The sequence below is a fragment of the Musa acuminata genome, chromosome BXJ2-11 (genome assembly GCF_036884655.1).
Source record: "Musa acuminata AAA Group cultivar baxijiao chromosome BXJ2-11, Cavendish_Baxijiao_AAA, whole genome shotgun sequence".
Classification (NCBI taxonomy): domain Eukaryota; kingdom Viridiplantae; phylum Streptophyta; class Magnoliopsida; order Zingiberales; family Musaceae; genus Musa; species Musa acuminata.
Window position 1 is genome coordinate 4,899,119 of NC_088348.1, and position 17,137 is coordinate 4,916,255.

Consider the following 17,137-nt stretch of genomic DNA (forward strand, 5'->3'; position numbering starts at 1 on the left):
CTTGCATTTAAGATGATGAAAAGAAGATTAGACCCAAAAAAACAAAACAAAAAAAAAGATACATTTTTTTAATATAGTAAAAGAGGGAATGTTCTAAGGGGAAAATAGCTAAAATGTTGGATTTTTCTAAGAAAATTCTTCCAAAGACAATTGCAGCATTGTTTTCCATCGAAGACGCAGATAGCGAAGCGGAGTCAACGGGGTGAACGACTAGCATATGTCAATCAGCGAGAAGACCCATACGGTGGAGATGATGATGAGTGTCGTCGTCGATGACCTCCTGCCGGTTGCGCTGCACCCAACCTCCCGTCATGCGCTCGGGTCATTCCCTTGTTCTCGTCCTGCCTCCAAAGCGGCGGCACCACGTGGTAGTCTTTGACGTAGTCACATGCCTTGTTCACCAACGCCGTGGTACCTGTTCGCCCCACCTCAAAAGCCATCGGTAGGACTGCAGCAAATGGCTTTCTCATCTGATTCCAATAATATTATGTTGCACAGGACCAAAGCGGTAGATATTATCGGCAATAGTCTGTGATTCAGAGTGAACTAGTTCTCGGTGAATGCAGCTGGTCGTCCATGGAGTCGATTTGGAGCCTTGGACTAGTTTAAGATTTGATTGAAACAGAGAAGAAGAAGAAGAAGAAGAAGAGTCCGGCATGAGTACCCGTCGAGAAGGTGCAGGTGGGCTTCCAGGTTGTGGAAGCAGGAGGGGTCGACGGTGTCCTTGAGGAACGGTGAGTGCTTGTGGTCCAGCGCCAGCTCCACCCCGACGTGGCTGCAGCTCCAGGGGAGCCCCTCCGCCGGCCTCTTCACCAGCTCCGGCAGTCGCTCGTTGAACAGTATCCCCGGCACCTTCGGCACCGCAACGTAGCCGATCCAGTTGGCCTTCTCGCACCAGGTCATGGCGCCCCCCCCCCGCGAACGGGTGAGAAGAAGTTGGGCAGGTTGATGTTGGAGGTAGCGTGTCACCTCGTAGACAACACCTTTCATGCCAAGGCTGGCGAAGAACTCGCGGCGGTTGTACTTGCAGCTGCCGCAGAAGCGGGAGAAGGGATCGTAGTCGAAGGCGTCGTAGCAGGCCTGCGCCAACTCACCGTAGCGGACAAGCTCCGAGCGCAGCGGCGGGTCCATGGGGTCCAGCAACCCCGCCCAGTCGTCGCAGCCGTCGATCTCGCGCCACCTCTCCGCGACGCGACCGCCGTTGCCCTCTCCACCTGCCATCTCTTCTTCTTCTTCTTCTTCCTTCTCCAGCTCAAGTTCGGTGATGATCGACGAGAGAGGCTCATCCTTGACTGCTGAAGGGTCATGGTTTTTGGCAGTCCGCTCGGCAGCAAGCAGCACCGGGATCTGCAAGGATCGGGCAGGAAGGACAGGTCGTTTTGGAAGGTGGAGAGGCCGAGTGAGGCCGAGGAAGCACGGCGAAAAGCTCGGATGTGCAATTGCCATCGATTGTGATGCCTAGGATGCGCACCCAAGGTCGATTATAAGGCGGAGGTGGAAAGTGGAGATCAGTAAATATGGGCGGAGGAGGAGGAACGTTTGGTGAGCATATCATCGAACAATAATAATGAATTACTCCCATCTTATATTAGAATTAGAATCTGTTTATATCAGTAGATCAACAACAAATATTAGAGATGAATGCAAATAGATAAACAACATCGAACAGAGTATAGTTGTAGACTAAACAAAAGATCCTCTGAATCTTATGTTCGTCATGAAGTCGTTATTAGTATAGAAACCTTACAGTCGGGCACACGAACGAGATGTTGTTACAGTTTAGATTTCATGTGCTGCAAGCAGCATTTTGGACACAGCAGCAACAAAAATGACGGCGTTCAAATCCTTGCGATGGAAGAAGATATCCTCACCGGTGTACTGAAACCTGAACGTTGCTTCAGGCCGGCCAACAACCCAGTGCTGCTTCTTAGGAGGGAGATCGGCCGGGTCTTGACCGGCGATGCGATTATTCGGTTCACTAACTTGGAAGGTGAGAAGGAGCACCGCCGGGACTTCTTCAACACTACCACCTTCTCCGGGGATGACTTCAGGATTCTCACTGTGACGGCCTTCTTGGGTGCGAACTGCGACTTCAGGGATGTGGAAGATGGTGATTTGATGACGAACTTGTGGGGACTCTGCGACGGCCTCGTCCTCCCAATCACGGGGGATCTGGTCTTGTAGAACCTCCTTTGCCCGTGGCACGACGTGGGCGAGGAGGAGGTGAAGAGAGGGTTGGGGAACAACACCGTCTTCTTGGCCCAGGGTCGGTTTCTGGGTGATACCCGGTGGGCTGCCACCGACGGTCGGCCGCCCACCATCTGCTCCTCCCTCGCAGTAGCCAGCGGCGAATTCGACTTGAATCTGATGCGTGACCTCGCCCTGGAAACGGCCGGGGATTGCTCTGATCGGATGATCCTCAATCGCCCTTGCTTCTCCTTCACCCGCCTTGCTTGCATCTCTGTATTCTCACGTGATGACGACTTGTTTGTTCTGCGGGCAGTGATGGGAGTTGTAGGTTCGGTGGTCTTGTGGCGGCTTCTCATGGCCGCAGCCGCAGCAGCTGTGACCGCCTCCTTCGTGGTTCGGCTGGCCTCAAGGATCTCCACTACGGTTTCTCCCAGCAGCATGGCCGGCAGCGACATCCGCCGCCACTCCCCTGTTCGCAGAAGAGTCCTTGAATCGACGCTGTAGATCACAAATGGCAAAGAAAGAGGAGTCTCAGAAGCATTGAGACGGTACCATTTGTGCTCCCCTGGAACTTCCCCGCCGGCGATCTCCGAGACGAAGCATTATTTCTCATCCTGCAAAAAGAAGTGGCACTCCTTTGCTGCTAAGTGAGGCAGAGAAAACGGAGAAGGAAAGAGACTACGGAGACGACATGGAGCGAACCTTAAGGATTCTTTCTTGCATACCAGACTGGTTCTGAGATATCCTCTCGTGCTGCGAGGGCTGAGAGTGACACCGGCCACCACCTTCGTCCCACCCGTCACCGTGCACTGGAGCTCCTGCAGCCGAGCCATGCACCTCTCCACCTTCGCAAAAGGAAATGTATCTGAGGTTGAGTCCGAGCTAGTATTAATGCAGACAATTGAAAGAATTATACCTTGATCAGTGTTTCCCTGACGAGATTGGGGTTGAGGGCGGCGGCCATCCTCCGCTCCTTGGTTGGAGTCTTGGCCACCATCTTGGTTGGATCTGATCTCTCTCTCTCCCTCCCTCCCTTGATGGGAGCTGATGTGGGAGTTTGAAATGGGCAACGTCTGTGGGTCTCTCTCTCTCTCTCTCTCTCTCACTCTCACTGTGGCAGCTAATGTGGCGTTTGAATTGGCTGACGTTATGAGTTTGCAACGGTCATCTCTATCTACCCATACAACGGCTACTTTTGACTTTTTCGAGTAAGAGTCGCTGCTTTCCGTCCCATCTATAGTAAGATTTCCTACTTCTGGAAATGCGATCGTTAGATCCTTACTTCTACTGCAAATATGGGATGGGTGAATCCAACATGACTGAATCTACCTCATGTATTAATATTTTTCGCAAAGATTTTTATTTTTTTATCCTCAAAATGTTCTTACGTCGAAACGTTGGAGTTTTTTTTATTCACGCGGGATCCGGTCCTGGGGCATGAGCATCATCCGGCATACAGAGCGCTCCCGAAGTGAACAAGTGGGTAGAATTATGCCGTCGTCGCGGGCGAGCCAGGGAACATCCTTACCTCTCTCATGATAGGGCCGGGATTCAGTAGGATGCACATCTTCTTTTGCCACAGAGAACAGTGTTTCCCACAGAGAACCGACACCCTCCTGCGCGCGATGGCCAATGACGATCGTTGATCTTAGTGATCACGGATCTAAAAGTAAATCAGATGGTTATGCCATGTGCCCCATCAATCGTTCCTTCTCTTCAGTACTCCACGAACCGGAGACGAAGTAGACTGAGGTGAATGGTTTTAGTTCTCGGAGGAAGCGGTCGCCAAGGCAGGCAGATAGCAACATATTACATATGCAAGAGATGAGAGGCCAACCCCACCATGCAGTACGTTCAAGAACAGCCGTGACTTAGAGAGAAGCGAAGACCGAAGAACGACAAAGCCTTCTTTCTCGGTGCCTTTGTCGTTCTTCAGAGTGGAGACGGTTGATCTTGATATGAAGAAGGGATAGAGTTATCAAACATACAAAGAGTAGATAAGCTTCAATATTCTATATTTCTCTCAAGAAATTTTTTTATAAATTTAGAAACTCTATCTATTTCATGATCCAACATATCGGGTTTATATAGTTCCTAAAAATATATTACATTAATTATATTCAAGATGAATCATTCTCTTTCAAGAACCAATAACCAATTTGACTTATCCTTTCATAGACTTTTAAACTATTTTTTCTTCTTAATGTAATGAATATTTCTCTTGATGCAATGAACCTTTCTTTTAATGAAATGAACCTCTTTATGATACTTGAACAAGTTTAATTCCAATATTCTCTCTCCTTAAACTTGTTCCATCTAACATGTCAAGTTTTTTTCGAAGTTGTTGAAATATTTTAAATTTGGGAGGTTTTATAAGTATATTGGCCACTTGTTCACTTATCTTGAAATGATGTAGCTCCACTTCTTTATCTTTGATATGATCTCTTATGAAATGAAATCTTGTGTCGATATGCTTCGATCTTTTATTGTGGACTAGATTTTTGGCTAAGGAAATTGCTGATTTATTATTAACATAAATATTTGTTGACTTTTCCTGTGGCATATAAAGTTTTTAGAGTAATCTTCTTAACCAAATTGTATGACAAACACTATAAGAAGCTGTTATATATTCTGCTTCACAACTTGATAGAGCAACGATCCGTTGCTTTTTTGAAGACCAAGTGAATGTAACTTCACTAAAATAAAATATAATTCCAGTTGTACTCTTTCTAGCTTCCAGCCCAATCACTATCACGATATCCAATAAGCTCCAACCTTTTAGATGATGAATAGAACATTCCATACTAAATTGTTCTTTTAATATATCATAAAATTCTTTTAACGATATTTAAAAAAGATGTCTTAGGAACTTCCATATATCTATTTATTAAACCAACTCCAAATAGTATATCAGATCGAGTGCATGTCAAATACCTTAAATATCCAGCTAGACTTTTATAATAAGTTGGATTAATATATTTACATTCACCTGCCTTGATCAACTTGGTGTTATATTCAATAGGTGTATCTATAGAATGACAATCTTCCATAGAAAACTTATTTAAAATCTCCTTTGCATAATTTTCTTATAAGATAAAAATTTCTTCATTATCTTGTATAACTTCAATACCGAGGAAATAAGTCATTAAGCCCAAGTTGATCATCCCAAACTCCTTTTTCATAGAGTACTTAAAATCTTTAATCATGGAGCTACTATTGCTTGTAAATATTAAATCATCTACATATAGGCATACAAACAAGATATCTCTATTAGAGTTCGATTTCGTATAGAGAGTATGTTCATGTGGACATTTAGAAAAATCATTTTGCATAAAATAAGCATATATTCGAGAATTCCATACTCGTGAGGCTTGTTTAAGCCCATAAAGAGTTCTCTTTAAATTATATACTCTGTCTTCTTGTTCTTGAATAATAAAACTAAAGGGTTGTTGAATATATACCTCTTGTTCAAGAACTCCATTAAGAAATACTGATTTGACATCAATTTATAAAATTTTCTATTTCATTTGAGCTGCTAGAGAGATAAGTAATCTTACTGTCTCCAATCGAGCAATTGGTGCAAATACTTCTTCAAAGTCAATCCTATATTGTTGTTTATATCCCTTTGCAACCAATCTGGCCTTGTATTTCTCCACATCTCCTTTTGTATTTCTTTTTGTTTTGTAGATCCACTTAACACCAATAGCTTGGTGGTCTTTTAGAAGTGTAGTAAGCTTCCATGTATTATTTTTATTAATGGCATGAATCTCTTCATTCATAGCTTATCGTCATTTTTCATCTCTATAAGCTTCTTCGAATGTATCAATCCTTCGAGTCACATCATATAGCTCCTGAATTGGTCTTGTCCTTCTTATAATTAGACTTCTTGAATCATGTGACCTAGCTAATCTAAATGATGATTCTGGCAAAGCTACTTCGGTGCTTACTTGTATTATATCATCTTCTTCTGAATCTACAACATTCTTATGCTACTCATTACTTTTCCAATTCCAAATCTGTTGTTCATCAAACTCAACATCTCTTAACATCACAACTTTATTTGTGATAGGATTATATAGTTTGTAACCATTGAAATTCCCTAGATAACCTAGCAAAATATATTTTTGACTTTTATCCTCCAATTTTATTCTTTTTTCTTCTGGTATCGTGGAAAATGCAACACTTCCAAAAATCCTCAAATAATCAACTCTTAGTTTTTGTAAGCACAATGGTATAATATTACCAATTCGCTTTGTCGAAAACCTGTTAAGTAAATAAACTGCACAAGCAACAATATTACCCCAAAATTCTTTAGGAAATTTTCTTTCCTTTAACATGCATCGGACCATATTAAGGATAGTCTTATTTTTTCTTTCTAAGACACCATTTTGTTGAGGTGTGTATGACATGGTGAATTAACGTAGAATTTCATTATTTCTACAAAAATATTCAAATTAATTTAATATATATTCACCACCCCTATTTGTTCTCAAACATTTAATCTTACAACAACTTTGTTTTTTAACCAAATCCTTAATTTTTTTGAATTTGCTTAAAACTTCTTTCTTTTCTTTTAATACATAAACCCAAGTTTTGTCACTATGATCATCGGTGAAGGTAAGAAAATACCTGCTTTCTCCAAGTGATACTAGATTGATAGGGCCACAAACATTTGAGTACACCAGATCAAGTCGATGCCATACTCTTTTTGTTCTTCTCACTTTGAAAGGCTTTCTTTCTTGTTTACCTATGACACATATTTCACATAATTTTCCTAGTCGATCAATTTTTGGTATTCCTATCACCATATTATATTTCTCTAGAAGTTTCAAAGCCTCAAAATTTAAGTGAGCATATCTAAGATGCCAAAGTGTAGAAATATCCTCAATATCAGCTTTAAAATAATTTGATTGGTCAAAAATACTAAATGTAGAGGAAACATTCTATTCTTTGTCATTTTTACACGTGATATCAATATTTTATTCTTGTGAGAGAGTATATCTTTCATCTCAATATCATAACCTTTTTTAAGTAATTGTCCCAAACTTAAAATATTATTTTTCATATCAAGAACATAATAAATATATGAAATGTATAATTCTTTGCCATTATTAAGTTCAAGGAGAATTTCATCTCCATTATAGTTAGATTTCGTATAGATAGCATGTTCATGTGGACATTTAGAAAAATCATTTTACATAAAATAAGCATATATTCGAGAATTCCATGCTCGTGGGGCTTTTTTAAGCCCATAAAGAGCTCTTTTAACTTATATACTTTGTCTTCTTGTTCTTGAATAATAAAACTAGGGGGTTGTTGAATATATACCTTTTCTTCAAGAACTTCATTAAGAAATACTGATTTGACATTCATTTGTAAAATTTTTCATTTAATTTAAGCTGCTAGAGAGATAATTAATCTTACTATCTCTAATCGAGTAACTGGTGCAAATACTTCTTCATAGTCAATCCCATATTGTTGTTTATATCCCTTTGCAACCAATCTAGCATTGTATTTCTCCACATCTCCTTTTGTATTTCTTTTTGTTTTATAGATCCACTTAACACTGATAGCTTGGTGGTATTCTAGAAGTGTAGTAAGCTCTCATATATTATTTTTGTTAATGGCATGAATCTTTTCATTCATAGCTTGTCGCCATTTTTCATCTCTATAAGCTTCTTCGAAAGTTAATGGATCATATCCTGCAAAAAGACAAAATAAAAAAAGTTCATCATTGTTAGTATCAATCCTTCGAGTCACATCATATATCTCTTGAATTGATCTTGTTCTTTTTATAATTGGACTTCTTGAATCATGTGACCTAGCTAATTTAGATGATGATTCTGGCAAAACTATTTCGGTGCTTGTTTGTATTATATCATCTTCTTCTGAAGCTACAACTTTCTTATACCGCTCATCACTTTTCTAGTTCCAAATCTATTGTTCATCAAACTCAACATCTCTTGACATCACAACTTTATTTATGATAGGATTGTAGAGTTTGTAACCATTGAAATTCTTTGGATAATCTAGCAAAATGTATTTTTGACTTTTATCCTAAAATTTTGTTTTCTTTTCTTCTTGTATTTTGGCAAATGCAATATTTCCAAAAATCCTCAAATGATCAACTCTTAGTTTTTGTAAGCTCTATGCTTCTTCTAGTATAACATTACCAATTCGCTTTGTCGGAAACCTGTTAAGCAAATAAACTGCACAAGCAACAACATCTCCCCAAAATTCTTTAGGAATTTTTCTTTTCTTTAGCATGCATCGGACCATATTAAGGATAATCATATTTTTTCTTTCTGAGACACAATTTTGTTGAGGTGTGTATGACATGGTGAATTGATGTAAAATTTTATTATTTTTACAAAAAAATTTAAATTAATTTGATATATATTCACCACCCCTATTTGTTCTTAAACATTTAATCTTACAACAACTTTGTTTTTCAACTAAATCCTTAAATTCTTTGAATTTGCTTAAAACTTCTTTTTTTTTTTTTAACACATAAATCTAAGTTTTGCCACTATAATCATCAGTGAAGGTAAGAAAATACCTGCTTCCTCCAAGTGATACTATATTGATAGGGCCACAAACATCTGAGTGCACCAGATCAAGTCAATGGCATTCTCTTTTTGTTCTTCTCACTTTGAAATGCTTTCTTTCTTGTTTACCCATGATACATACTTCACATAATTTTGTTGGGCGACCAATTTTTGGCATTCCTGTCACTATATTATACTTCTCTAGAAGTTTCAAAGCCTTAAAATTTAAGTGAGCATATCTAAGATGCCAAAGTGTAGAAATATCCTCAATATTAGCTTTAAAACAAATTTATTTATTAAAAATATTTAAATATAGAGGAAACATTCTATTCTTTGTCATTTACACATGTGATATCTGTTAGGAACGAGTCGGCACTAAGGGGAGGGGGGGGGGGGGGAGGTGAATTAGTGCAGCGAAAAAATATGTCTTCAAATCGGTTTCGAAAAATCTCTTCGCACGATAAAACCGATTTCGGAAATGCTTAACTTTGAAAGCAAAGTAAGAGCGTATTGAATGTAAAGCAAGTAAGGAGGTAAAGTGGTTTGCAGTAAAGATAAATAACAAGAAGTAAAATATAAACCAGATTTTAGAGTAGTTCGGTCGTCATGACCTACATCCACTTCGACGATTCATCTTTCGTCGAGGCCACCGGTATCTACTATCGATCTTCATTTAATAGACGAAGATTAACCTCCTTCTTACACCCCTCTTCTTCTTTTACCGGGTTTAGGAGATAACTCTTAAAAGCACACACACTCCTCTCTAAATATAATTCTAAAGTTTGATCTAGATGAGGGATTTCTTAAGTGATTTCTACAACGTTTTCTCACTATAAAACTCTCTATGCTTATGTGTTAACCAGGGATGAGAGGGATATTTATAGGCTTTAAGTTGATTCAAACTTGAAGCCTAAAAAGGTCTCATCCTAGGTTTCCTAAGTACTGGCGGTACCACCATCGTTCCTAGGCGGTACTACCGCCATAGGATCTGGTACTAGGCGGTACCACCGTTGAACAAGGACGGTACCATCGTTGGCAGCATTGTTGCAGGTAGCACCACCGCATAGGAATCCCTGGGTGTTGTTCCCTAAGCGGTGCCACCGTCGGCCAGGGTTTCAGCACCTTGGTTGGGCCTTGAATCCGGCCCAAACTAGTCCAACTTCGGGCCCAATTGGCCCCTAACAAAGTTGATGAGATTACCTCCTAATCTCAACTCTAATTATGTGCTAACTATGATTCTTAATACATATTCTAAGCAAGATAAGTCTGATTTCTTCCGGCGAACTTCCGACGATCTCTTGATTGTTAGGATTATAATAACATTCATAAGAGTAATGTTCGTACTTTTTGTAAATATAGCATTGTATTTTAGACTTTTTATAATTTCTACCACGTCCACGGTCTCAGCCACATTGTTGGCCATAACCTCAGCCTCTTTGGCTAGAATTTTCTCTACCACCTTCATTGTTTGGAAATTCTTGATCGTCTGATTTCTGCCTCCTCTTCCTCTTTGTCCTCGTCATTTTCCTCTTTGAGAATTTGATTCTCTTTTATTTTCAAGAGTAAGCTTCGTTTGTAATGCTTGCTCTATAATTTTGTCTTCTCCTCTTTTTGTAATTCTTTGTTCATGAATTTGAAGGAACCCATAAGTTTTTCTAAAGATATTTTTTCTAAATCTTTAGATTCTTCAATCGTAATAGCAATAAAATCAAATTTTGGATCTAGAGATCTTAGTGTTTTTTTCTATTACTCTATGATCATTTACTTGTTCACCATTTCGTCTCATTTGATGAACAATATAAATGATTTTTGAGAAGTAATCAGAAATATTTTAAGAAGTACTTTATTGTAATTTTTTAAACTCGGCTTGTAAAACTTGTAGACAAATTTCTTTACCTTATCAACACCACCGAATGCTTTTTGAAGTATTTCCCAAGCCTTCTTTGAAGTATTTGCTGGAGCGATGATCTCGAATATTGTATCATCAAACACTTAGGTAGATTATGAATAAAGCCTTTTTCACCTTCTTCCTTCTTTATTTGAATTATTTTCTTCCTGCATTCATTACTTCTTCTTCTGGAACTTGGTTCAACAAATTCATCTTCTACAAACTCTCATGTATCTTGAGAGCTTAGAAGAACCTTCATTTGAATGCACCATATGTCATAATTTTCTTTTGTCAATCTGGGAATCTGTAGTTATATGATACAGGAGGAAGGGGTTATAGCTTAACCTATGCTCTGATACCAAACGTTGATCTTGATAAGAAGAAGAGATAGAGTTATCAAACAGAGGAAGAGTAGACAAGCTTCAATCTTCTATATTTCTCTCAAGAAAACTCTTTACAAATTCAGAAACTCTATCTATTTCATAACCCAACATATAGGGTTTATATAGTCCCGAAAGATACATTACATTAATTATATTTAAGATGAATTATTCTCTTTTAAGAAATCTTTTCAAGACCCAATAACTAATTTGACTTATCCTTCTATAGACTTTTAATCTATTTTTTCTTCTTAATGTAATGAACCTTTTCTCTTTATAACATTTGAATAAGTTTAATTCTAATAGAAGCAAGAAAATAGCTCCGTGAAAGAACCAAAGAGAAGCAAGTTAAAGATTTCCGAGTGTTTTCATCGGGAAGACGAATACACCTCAAAACAAGGCGATTTTGAAGCATGAGTGGCAAAGGGAATCGTAGGCAAAGGTAGAAGAAGAAGCAAGGATCTTCTTTCTTTCTTGGATACATGAACAAGATGGCAACGTCTCACATGAAATCTATGTAGGTCAATATCTAACGTAGATTAATGTTGGAACTCATTCTTCTGGTTGAGAAGGTTGAATTCACCACTGCTTTTTATGCATTCACGCATCCCACTTCTCCCTCTTTACGTGAGAAAAAGTTGTTCTGATCATCACATTGTCATAACTCTTAAGTGACTCACCTAATGGGAACTGAAGAGGGAGAACTCTATTCTAAGATTTAGGCGTAAATATAGGGGTTAAAATACAAGCCCACCAAAATAGTTTAGATCGATCGGCCAATTCAAGCACTGCACAATGCGTTACGTTGCATGGTCTCCGGCTGCTGGAGCGGTCCGAGGCTGTCGCAGCAGGAGACTGAAGACAACCATGCTTCGTTATTGGGAGCACGTGATCTTTCTGCATCGAGATAAAAATAGAGATGTGTGCTTCACTTAGCTGTAAGGGGGAAACCCGAAATTTTAGTTTGGCTGTCGGAATTCAGGGAACATTTGAGAGATCCATGGCAGGACACCTCCTTCCCATCAACTCCTGCTCCTCTAAATTGAAGGTCTGCGGCGTCAGCCTCGTTCCCGAATTAGTACGCTGTCCAACTCTTCCTCAGCAAGTAGTATCTCCTGCTTCCGATTTCACCTCGCCTCCACCTTCTCCTCTCTCTACATAAGGAAGCTTACGAACTGTGCTTTCATGGCTCCCCTTCTTCTTCTTCTTCTTCAAGCTGATTTTAATTGTAAGAAAGCGGATTTCAAGGGCTCTTCGTCCTCCTATGTGTGCACAGATGGAGACAACGTTAAGGTTAGGTCTTTACTTCCGTGCCATTTTGTGGTGCTTAACCCGTCTTGCAATCTTTGTTTGTTCTTGAATTGACGGCTCGTCTTCCTCAGGTTATCCCTCTGCGAACACGAGAAAAGAGACTGCACACTCTGCTACTCGGCCGGCAAGATCCGAATGGCACCCGCCGTGCCAGCGGCACGTGAAGGACCCGATTCTAGCTGCATCTTTTGGGGTCGAGCCTCGCCCTTCATGGCGGCCGCCACCGGAACGTCGAACGATCCCAATCCCTCGACGCCATACCGAGGCGTCATGCTGCTACCGGACGGACACTGGGGCGCGCAGATCTTCGCTCGCGGGCATCGAGTCTGGCTCGGGAGATTCGAGTCGGAGATCGCGGCGGCCGGGGCTTTCGACAGCGCGGCCGTCAAGCTCCATCATGGCGACTACTCCCACCGCAATCTCCCCGCCACCCGGCACGCCGCCCATGAACGCAGGTTCCAGGAGACGTTCAGCATCGATGATGTGCTCGACATGATTAGGGACGGATCATATTGTTCACGATTGGAGGAGTACACCAGGCTGCACGCAGCGCCAATCCGTGACCTCCCTCATGCTCGTACGACCGGCAACGTGACGTTCCTGGAGATGTTCGTAAAGGAACTGACGCCCAGCGACGTCGGGAAGCTCAACAGATTGGTCATTCCGAAGAAGCACGCGACGCAGTATTTCCCGCCGGTGGTTGCGGAGACGGCCGACGAGGTTCGGGTCGAGTTCGTGGACCGCGAGGACCGCCCATGGACGTTCCGATACTGCTACTGGAAGAGTAGCCAGAGCTATGTCTTCACCAAGGGCTGGAACAAGTTCGTGAAGGAGAAGAGGCTTCAGGCGAAGGACACGGTGGCCTTCTATCGGTGTGAGGAGAGTGACGGACACCGGAGAACGTACTGCATGATCGACATCATCCGGCACAACAGTGGCGGCGATCGCAGCGGCGGTTCTAGTCGGAGCACGAGCGGGGTGATCGGACTGGGGCTCGGTTTCAAGAGGAAGAAGATGGAGAACGGAGGCGAGGAAGACCATTGTAGCTGTGGTTTTAGCAGGAGAAAAAGTGGGGTGATGGGCGTTGGCCTGGATCTCAGTTTAGAGAGAGTGACAGAGAAGAAAGACAACGAAGGAGGTGTAGTGACAGGATCAGCGGCGCCTCGGAAATCGTCGGAGACGCAGGACAAGAAGAAGGGACTGAAACTGTTCGGTGTCTGGATCGCTGATGAGAATGATAGGAGAGGATAGAACATGGGCACGTACTCGTGACATCGTTGCTTCATGGCATTATTCCTTAGGTTATGTTAATCCATAGAGTGTTATCGATCGAGAGCCTTTACTGCTGGGAATCTCTCGGTACTTCCTCGTCATGAAGACATAATTAGACAGACAAAGGACTCCTTTTATGTCCACTGTCATTTGTTGCTGCACCGGCTGATACTTCAGTCTCTGTACATTTTATGTTTGTTTAAGAAGACAGTATCTTTGTGCAGTCTTTAATATATGAATGAATATATTAATATACGAATGATTTAATTTGATTATAGCAGATCGCATGATTATAGATATTAATTATTTTTATATTATAATTTTGATAAAAATTAAGATAAAAAATATTTTAAATATGATATAATAGATCCTTAATTATTAAGAGTTATGATATGGTCGATGTTGTGATAGTGTTTTTGATGACGTGTTTTCATGTCACTGACGACGCCTTTAAGGAAAATGACAACGACACGGAGCTACTTCGGCGACGGACGCATTCGTTGGCCGCAAAAGTGGGTATCACGTGATCCGATGACCGCCTTGTGTACGTCGGTCTCGGTTGGGTGGCCTTCGTTACCACAACCTCGCGAGGCCGCTGTAGAAGGTGAGAGAGTTCGATGGCGAGATCCGTTGAGAAGGGCGATTCCGAAATGGCCACGGCCCGTCCCCCGCTCCCCCTGAAGACCCGCCTCATCATCGCCGCCATCACCGCCGCCACCGACGCTGCCTGCCGCCGCGACGGCACCGTCAACCGCCGGCTCTTTAACCTCTTCGACCGTAGGACCCCTCCCAACCCCAGCCCCATCGACGGCGTCGCCACTGCCGACCACACCGTCGACCCCTCCCGCCACCTCTGGCTCCGCCTATTCTCCCCCGCTTCCCCCGCCCCCGCCCCCGGCCCCCTCCCCCTCATCGTCTACTTCCACGGCGGCGGCTTCACCTTCCACTCCGCCGCCAGCAGCCCATACGACGGCTTCTGCCGCCGCCTCGCCCGCCGGGTCCCCGCCCTCGTCGCCTCGGTCGAGTACCGCCTCGCGCCCGAGCACCGTTGCCCGGCGTCCTACGACGACGGCATCGACGTCCTACGCTGGCTCGGCAACGGCGATCTCGTGCCTGACCTGTCCGCCGTCTTCCTCGCGGGCGATAGCGCCGGGGGAAACATCGCCCACCACGTGGCGCGGCGGGCGCGAAGGGAGACGCTGGGTCGGGCCAGCGTGGCGGGGCTGGTGGCCATACAGCCTTTCTTCGGTGGGAAGGTGCCGTCGCCTTCGGAGGAGCGGCTGGGTGGGATGCCCTTCGGGAAGCTGGAGCGGTTCGAGTGGATGTGGAGATCGTTCCTGCCGGTGGGCGCGGACGGGGACCACGAGGCAGCCAACGTGTTCGGGCCAGGGTCGGCGGCGGCGGACGACTTTGAGGAGGGCTTTCCGGCGACCATGGTGTGCGTCGGCGGGTGGGACGCGCTGCAGGACCGGCAGCGGTGGTACTGCGAGGGGCTGAAGAGGAACGGGGTAGATGTTCGCGTCGCCGAGTACCCGGACGCCGTCCACGCCTTCTACGTCTTCCCGGAGCTGCCCGACGCCCACAAGCTGGTCGATGACATCGCCGATTTCGTCCACCGGCGGATGGACGAGCTCAGCAAGCCCGTCGACAAATGACATCGGTTCCTTTCTCGTACGAATCGAAACGAGCAGGATCACCCCCTGCAGCAAGCATGTACGACGCAATAACCCTTATGGAAGAAAGCTTCGGCCTTTTGTAGCATGTGTACTTCATCTCATAGTAGTAATCAATTTTGAGACATATTTAGCTTCTGCATGAACAAGCACTCGGCAACGAAGATAGATTTGGTCTATCAACAATTGAATGTGGTAAGATTCAACAGCAGCAGCAGTCGGGGAGGAAGAACACATGAAGCAAGGAAGCACAAGTCATCAGCCATGCGCAATCTGGGTTTCATCCGTGTTGCAGTCTTCTTCAAGCACGGTCACGAAACGATGCTCAGGAACGCCGATGGATGCCGACGAGACGCGTCCAGGTGAGATGGAATGCGCCGTGGTTTCACCAGCTTGAGGTTCCACATCCGTGTCTTGCTTCACCATGGGCAAGCCAGCTGTGCCGGCACTTGCAGAAGATATCCTTCCCTTCCACGTTCCACCATCCTGATGTCCAACACCAGAAGGTCATCTATCAAACCAATTCGGAAGCTTCGTAATGATTGAAGCATCGGATTGCTTGAGAAGAGATCAGAGCAACCACATCTATCATCAGGAGGTAAAAGAATGTAGCCAAGACAGGGGATGAACACTTGCATCAAGTATCGAAGGATCGGGCAGCGGGCATCTCACGGGTTGATCGTGGTCGAGCGGCTCCGTCGGGTGCTCGATCGGTTTGAACTCGTCGTTTACATCAGCTTCATGGTCAGTGCCGGTAGAGGAACCTCCGACCTCCATGTTTGGAGCCAAAAATACTTGCCTCACGTCCTGTCCAGGAAACCCATTTCAGAGGGACATCATTCATTAGCCGACAGCTAAATAGAAATCCACTCGAGAGGGCAAATCTCATCGACTCATCAAAACTTGGAGAGCACAACAAAACTCGCCAGGGAAGGGAAACCAAACAACCAAAATCTTATCTTTCTGACGAAGATCCGGAAAAGAAGCAGTTTTGTGAGCTCACAGCCGCGCTCTTCGTCCGGCGGTGGCTGATCCTCCCGGCGGAGAACAGAGCGAAGATGCCGACCATCTGTCTCCTCTGCACTGTTCCGAGGGAAGAATCAAAGGGCTCGCATCATCACGAAGGCATCGAACGAAGGAGAGCCGGGATGGAACGGGGAGCCGATGGAGGAGAGAGCATTTAGATGAGAGAGGGGGAGGGGACGGTTAACAGCCGCCCGCTGGCCACCGCTCCCCATGCTGCCTTGAGTGCGAAGTCGACATGATGGGGAGTCCGAGGGGGGAACAGGTGGGGTCCTCCTCGGTGGCGCCACAACCACAACTGTCGGCCATCGCCACCGGGATCTATCTTCCACCAGTTTCCGAATCTCGGAGCACCCATCCATCGGGTTTCCTTCTTCACGTAATCCCATGCAAAGCTGTAAGAGACTCTGACGCACTCCCTCCGCTCTGCAGTTTCTTCTTCCTCGAACGGAGTCGTCGTTTGCTTCAGCATCCATTTCTTTCTCCAACCCCTCTGTCTCACACGAAATAGACGGCCGCGGGAGTAACAGAGCAGGAAGGTGCATGTCAAAGCCTGGCATGTTCATCCACCAACCGACACGTCCGGCCCATGTCTCTTAGATGACCTGAGCCACCCTGTACTGTCTCTCTCTCTCTCTCTCAACCTTCTATGAGGTAACGTCTTCATCGACGACGTAAGTGCAGCGATAACATCTTTAAGCATATCGTGGAAACCAGCATGGTGTGAATTTTGTCACCATGTAAGCACGTATGATGTTGTGGAAATGCAAGTATGTATGTGCAAAGTGGCATGTCAATCTCGTGGATGGTCACATCAAGTGTTCACATGCACAACCGACCTGCAAAAGTGGC

General features: G+C 44.0%; 5 protein-coding genes across 6 annotated transcripts; 2 read left to right on the top strand and 3 right to left on the bottom strand.

Moving 5' to 3' along the window:
- Positions 1 to 600: 600 nt before the first annotated feature.
- LOC135626324 (phospholipase A1-Igamma2, chloroplastic-like) lies at positions 601 to 1,523 on the bottom strand. The gene has a single exon (XM_065131549.1). The coding sequence runs from the start codon at positions 1,444 to 1,446 to the stop codon at positions 601 to 603; it is 846 nt and encodes a 281-aa protein (XP_064987621.1). The 5' UTR covers positions 1,447 to 1,523.
- A 172-nt stretch (positions 1,524 to 1,695) lies between these two features.
- LOC103970525 (microtubule-binding protein TANGLED1) lies at positions 1,696 to 3,270 on the bottom strand. The gene is made up of 4 exons (XM_009384328.3): positions 3,107 to 3,270; positions 2,893 to 3,035; positions 2,743 to 2,804; positions 1,696 to 2,659 (listed from the first exon to the last, which is right to left on the bottom strand). Exons 1-4 carry the CDS (start codon positions 3,185 to 3,187, stop codon positions 1,839 to 1,841), a joined length of 1,107 nt encoding a protein of 368 aa, XP_009382603.2. The 5' UTR covers positions 3,188 to 3,270; the 3' UTR covers positions 1,696 to 1,838.
- Positions 3,271 to 12,282: 9,012 nt separating this feature from the next.
- On the top strand, positions 12,283 to 13,568 carry LOC135626325 (AP2/ERF and B3 domain-containing transcription factor At1g50680-like). The gene is made up of 2 exons (XM_065131550.1): positions 12,283 to 12,299; positions 12,389 to 13,568. Exons 1-2 carry the CDS (start codon positions 12,283 to 12,285, stop codon positions 13,566 to 13,568), a joined length of 1,197 nt encoding a protein of 398 aa, XP_064987622.1.
- Positions 13,569 to 13,975: 407 nt separating this feature from the next.
- Positions 13,976 to 15,400, top strand: LOC103970527 (probable carboxylesterase 18). The gene has a single exon (XM_009384330.3). It carries the CDS (start codon positions 14,207 to 14,209, stop codon positions 15,242 to 15,244), a length of 1,038 nt encoding a protein of 345 aa, XP_009382605.2. The 5' UTR covers positions 13,976 to 14,206; the 3' UTR covers positions 15,245 to 15,400.
- Positions 15,401 to 15,418: 18 nt separating this feature from the next.
- Positions 15,419 to 16,763, bottom strand: LOC135582046 (uncharacterized). Of its 2 annotated transcripts, none has more exons than XR_010492539.1 (3): positions 16,211 to 16,763; positions 15,899 to 16,069; positions 15,419 to 15,748 (listed from the first exon to the last, which is right to left on the bottom strand). XR_010492539.1 is itself a non-coding variant. In XM_065133109.1 (3 exons), exons 1-3 carry the CDS (start codon positions 16,329 to 16,331, stop codon positions 15,521 to 15,523), a joined length of 465 nt encoding a protein of 154 aa, XP_064989181.1. In that variant the 5' UTR covers positions 16,332 to 16,749; the 3' UTR covers positions 15,419 to 15,520. The 2 variants fall into 2 exon arrangements, 1 of the variants encoding a protein (XP_064989181.1); XM_065133109.1 differs by having other exon boundaries at positions 16,266 to 16,749.
- Between the last annotated feature and the right edge of the window lie 374 nt (positions 16,764 to 17,137).

Excerpts from the sequence above, each read along its gene's own strand:
- LOC135582046 (XM_065133109.1), bottom strand. The coding sequence starts at position 16,331 with ATGGTCGGCATCTTCGCTCTGTTCTCCGCCGGGAGGATCAGCCACCGC. Across the intron at positions 16,070-16,265 it reads GCCGGACGAAGAGCGCGGCT|GACGTGAGGCAAGTATTTTT; the intron begins GTGAGCTCACAA and ends TTTCCTGGACAG. Across the intron at positions 15,749-15,898 it reads CCGATCCTTCGATACTTGAT|GATGGTGGAACGTGGAAGGG; the intron begins GCAAGTGTTCAT and ends GTTGGACATCAG.
- LOC103970525 (XM_009384328.3), bottom strand. The coding sequence starts at position 3,187 with ATGGTGGCCAAGACTCCAACCAAGGAGCGGAGGATGGCCGCCGCCCTC. Across the intron at positions 3,036-3,106 it reads TCAGGGAAACACTGATCAAG|GTGGAGAGGTGCATGGCTCG; the intron begins GTATAATTCTTT and ends CCTTTTGCGAAG. Across the intron at positions 2,660-2,742 it reads GTTCCAGGGGAGCACAAATG|GGGAGTGGCGGCGGATGTCG; the intron begins GTACCGTCTCAA and ends TTCTGCGAACAG.
- LOC103970527 (XM_009384330.3), top strand. The coding sequence starts at position 14,207 with ATGGCGAGATCCGTTGAGAAGGGCGATTCCGAAATGGCCACGGCCCGT.
- LOC135626324 (XM_065131549.1), bottom strand. The coding sequence starts at position 1,446 with ATGGCAATTGCACATCCGAGCTTTTCGCCGTGCTTCCTCGGCCTCACT.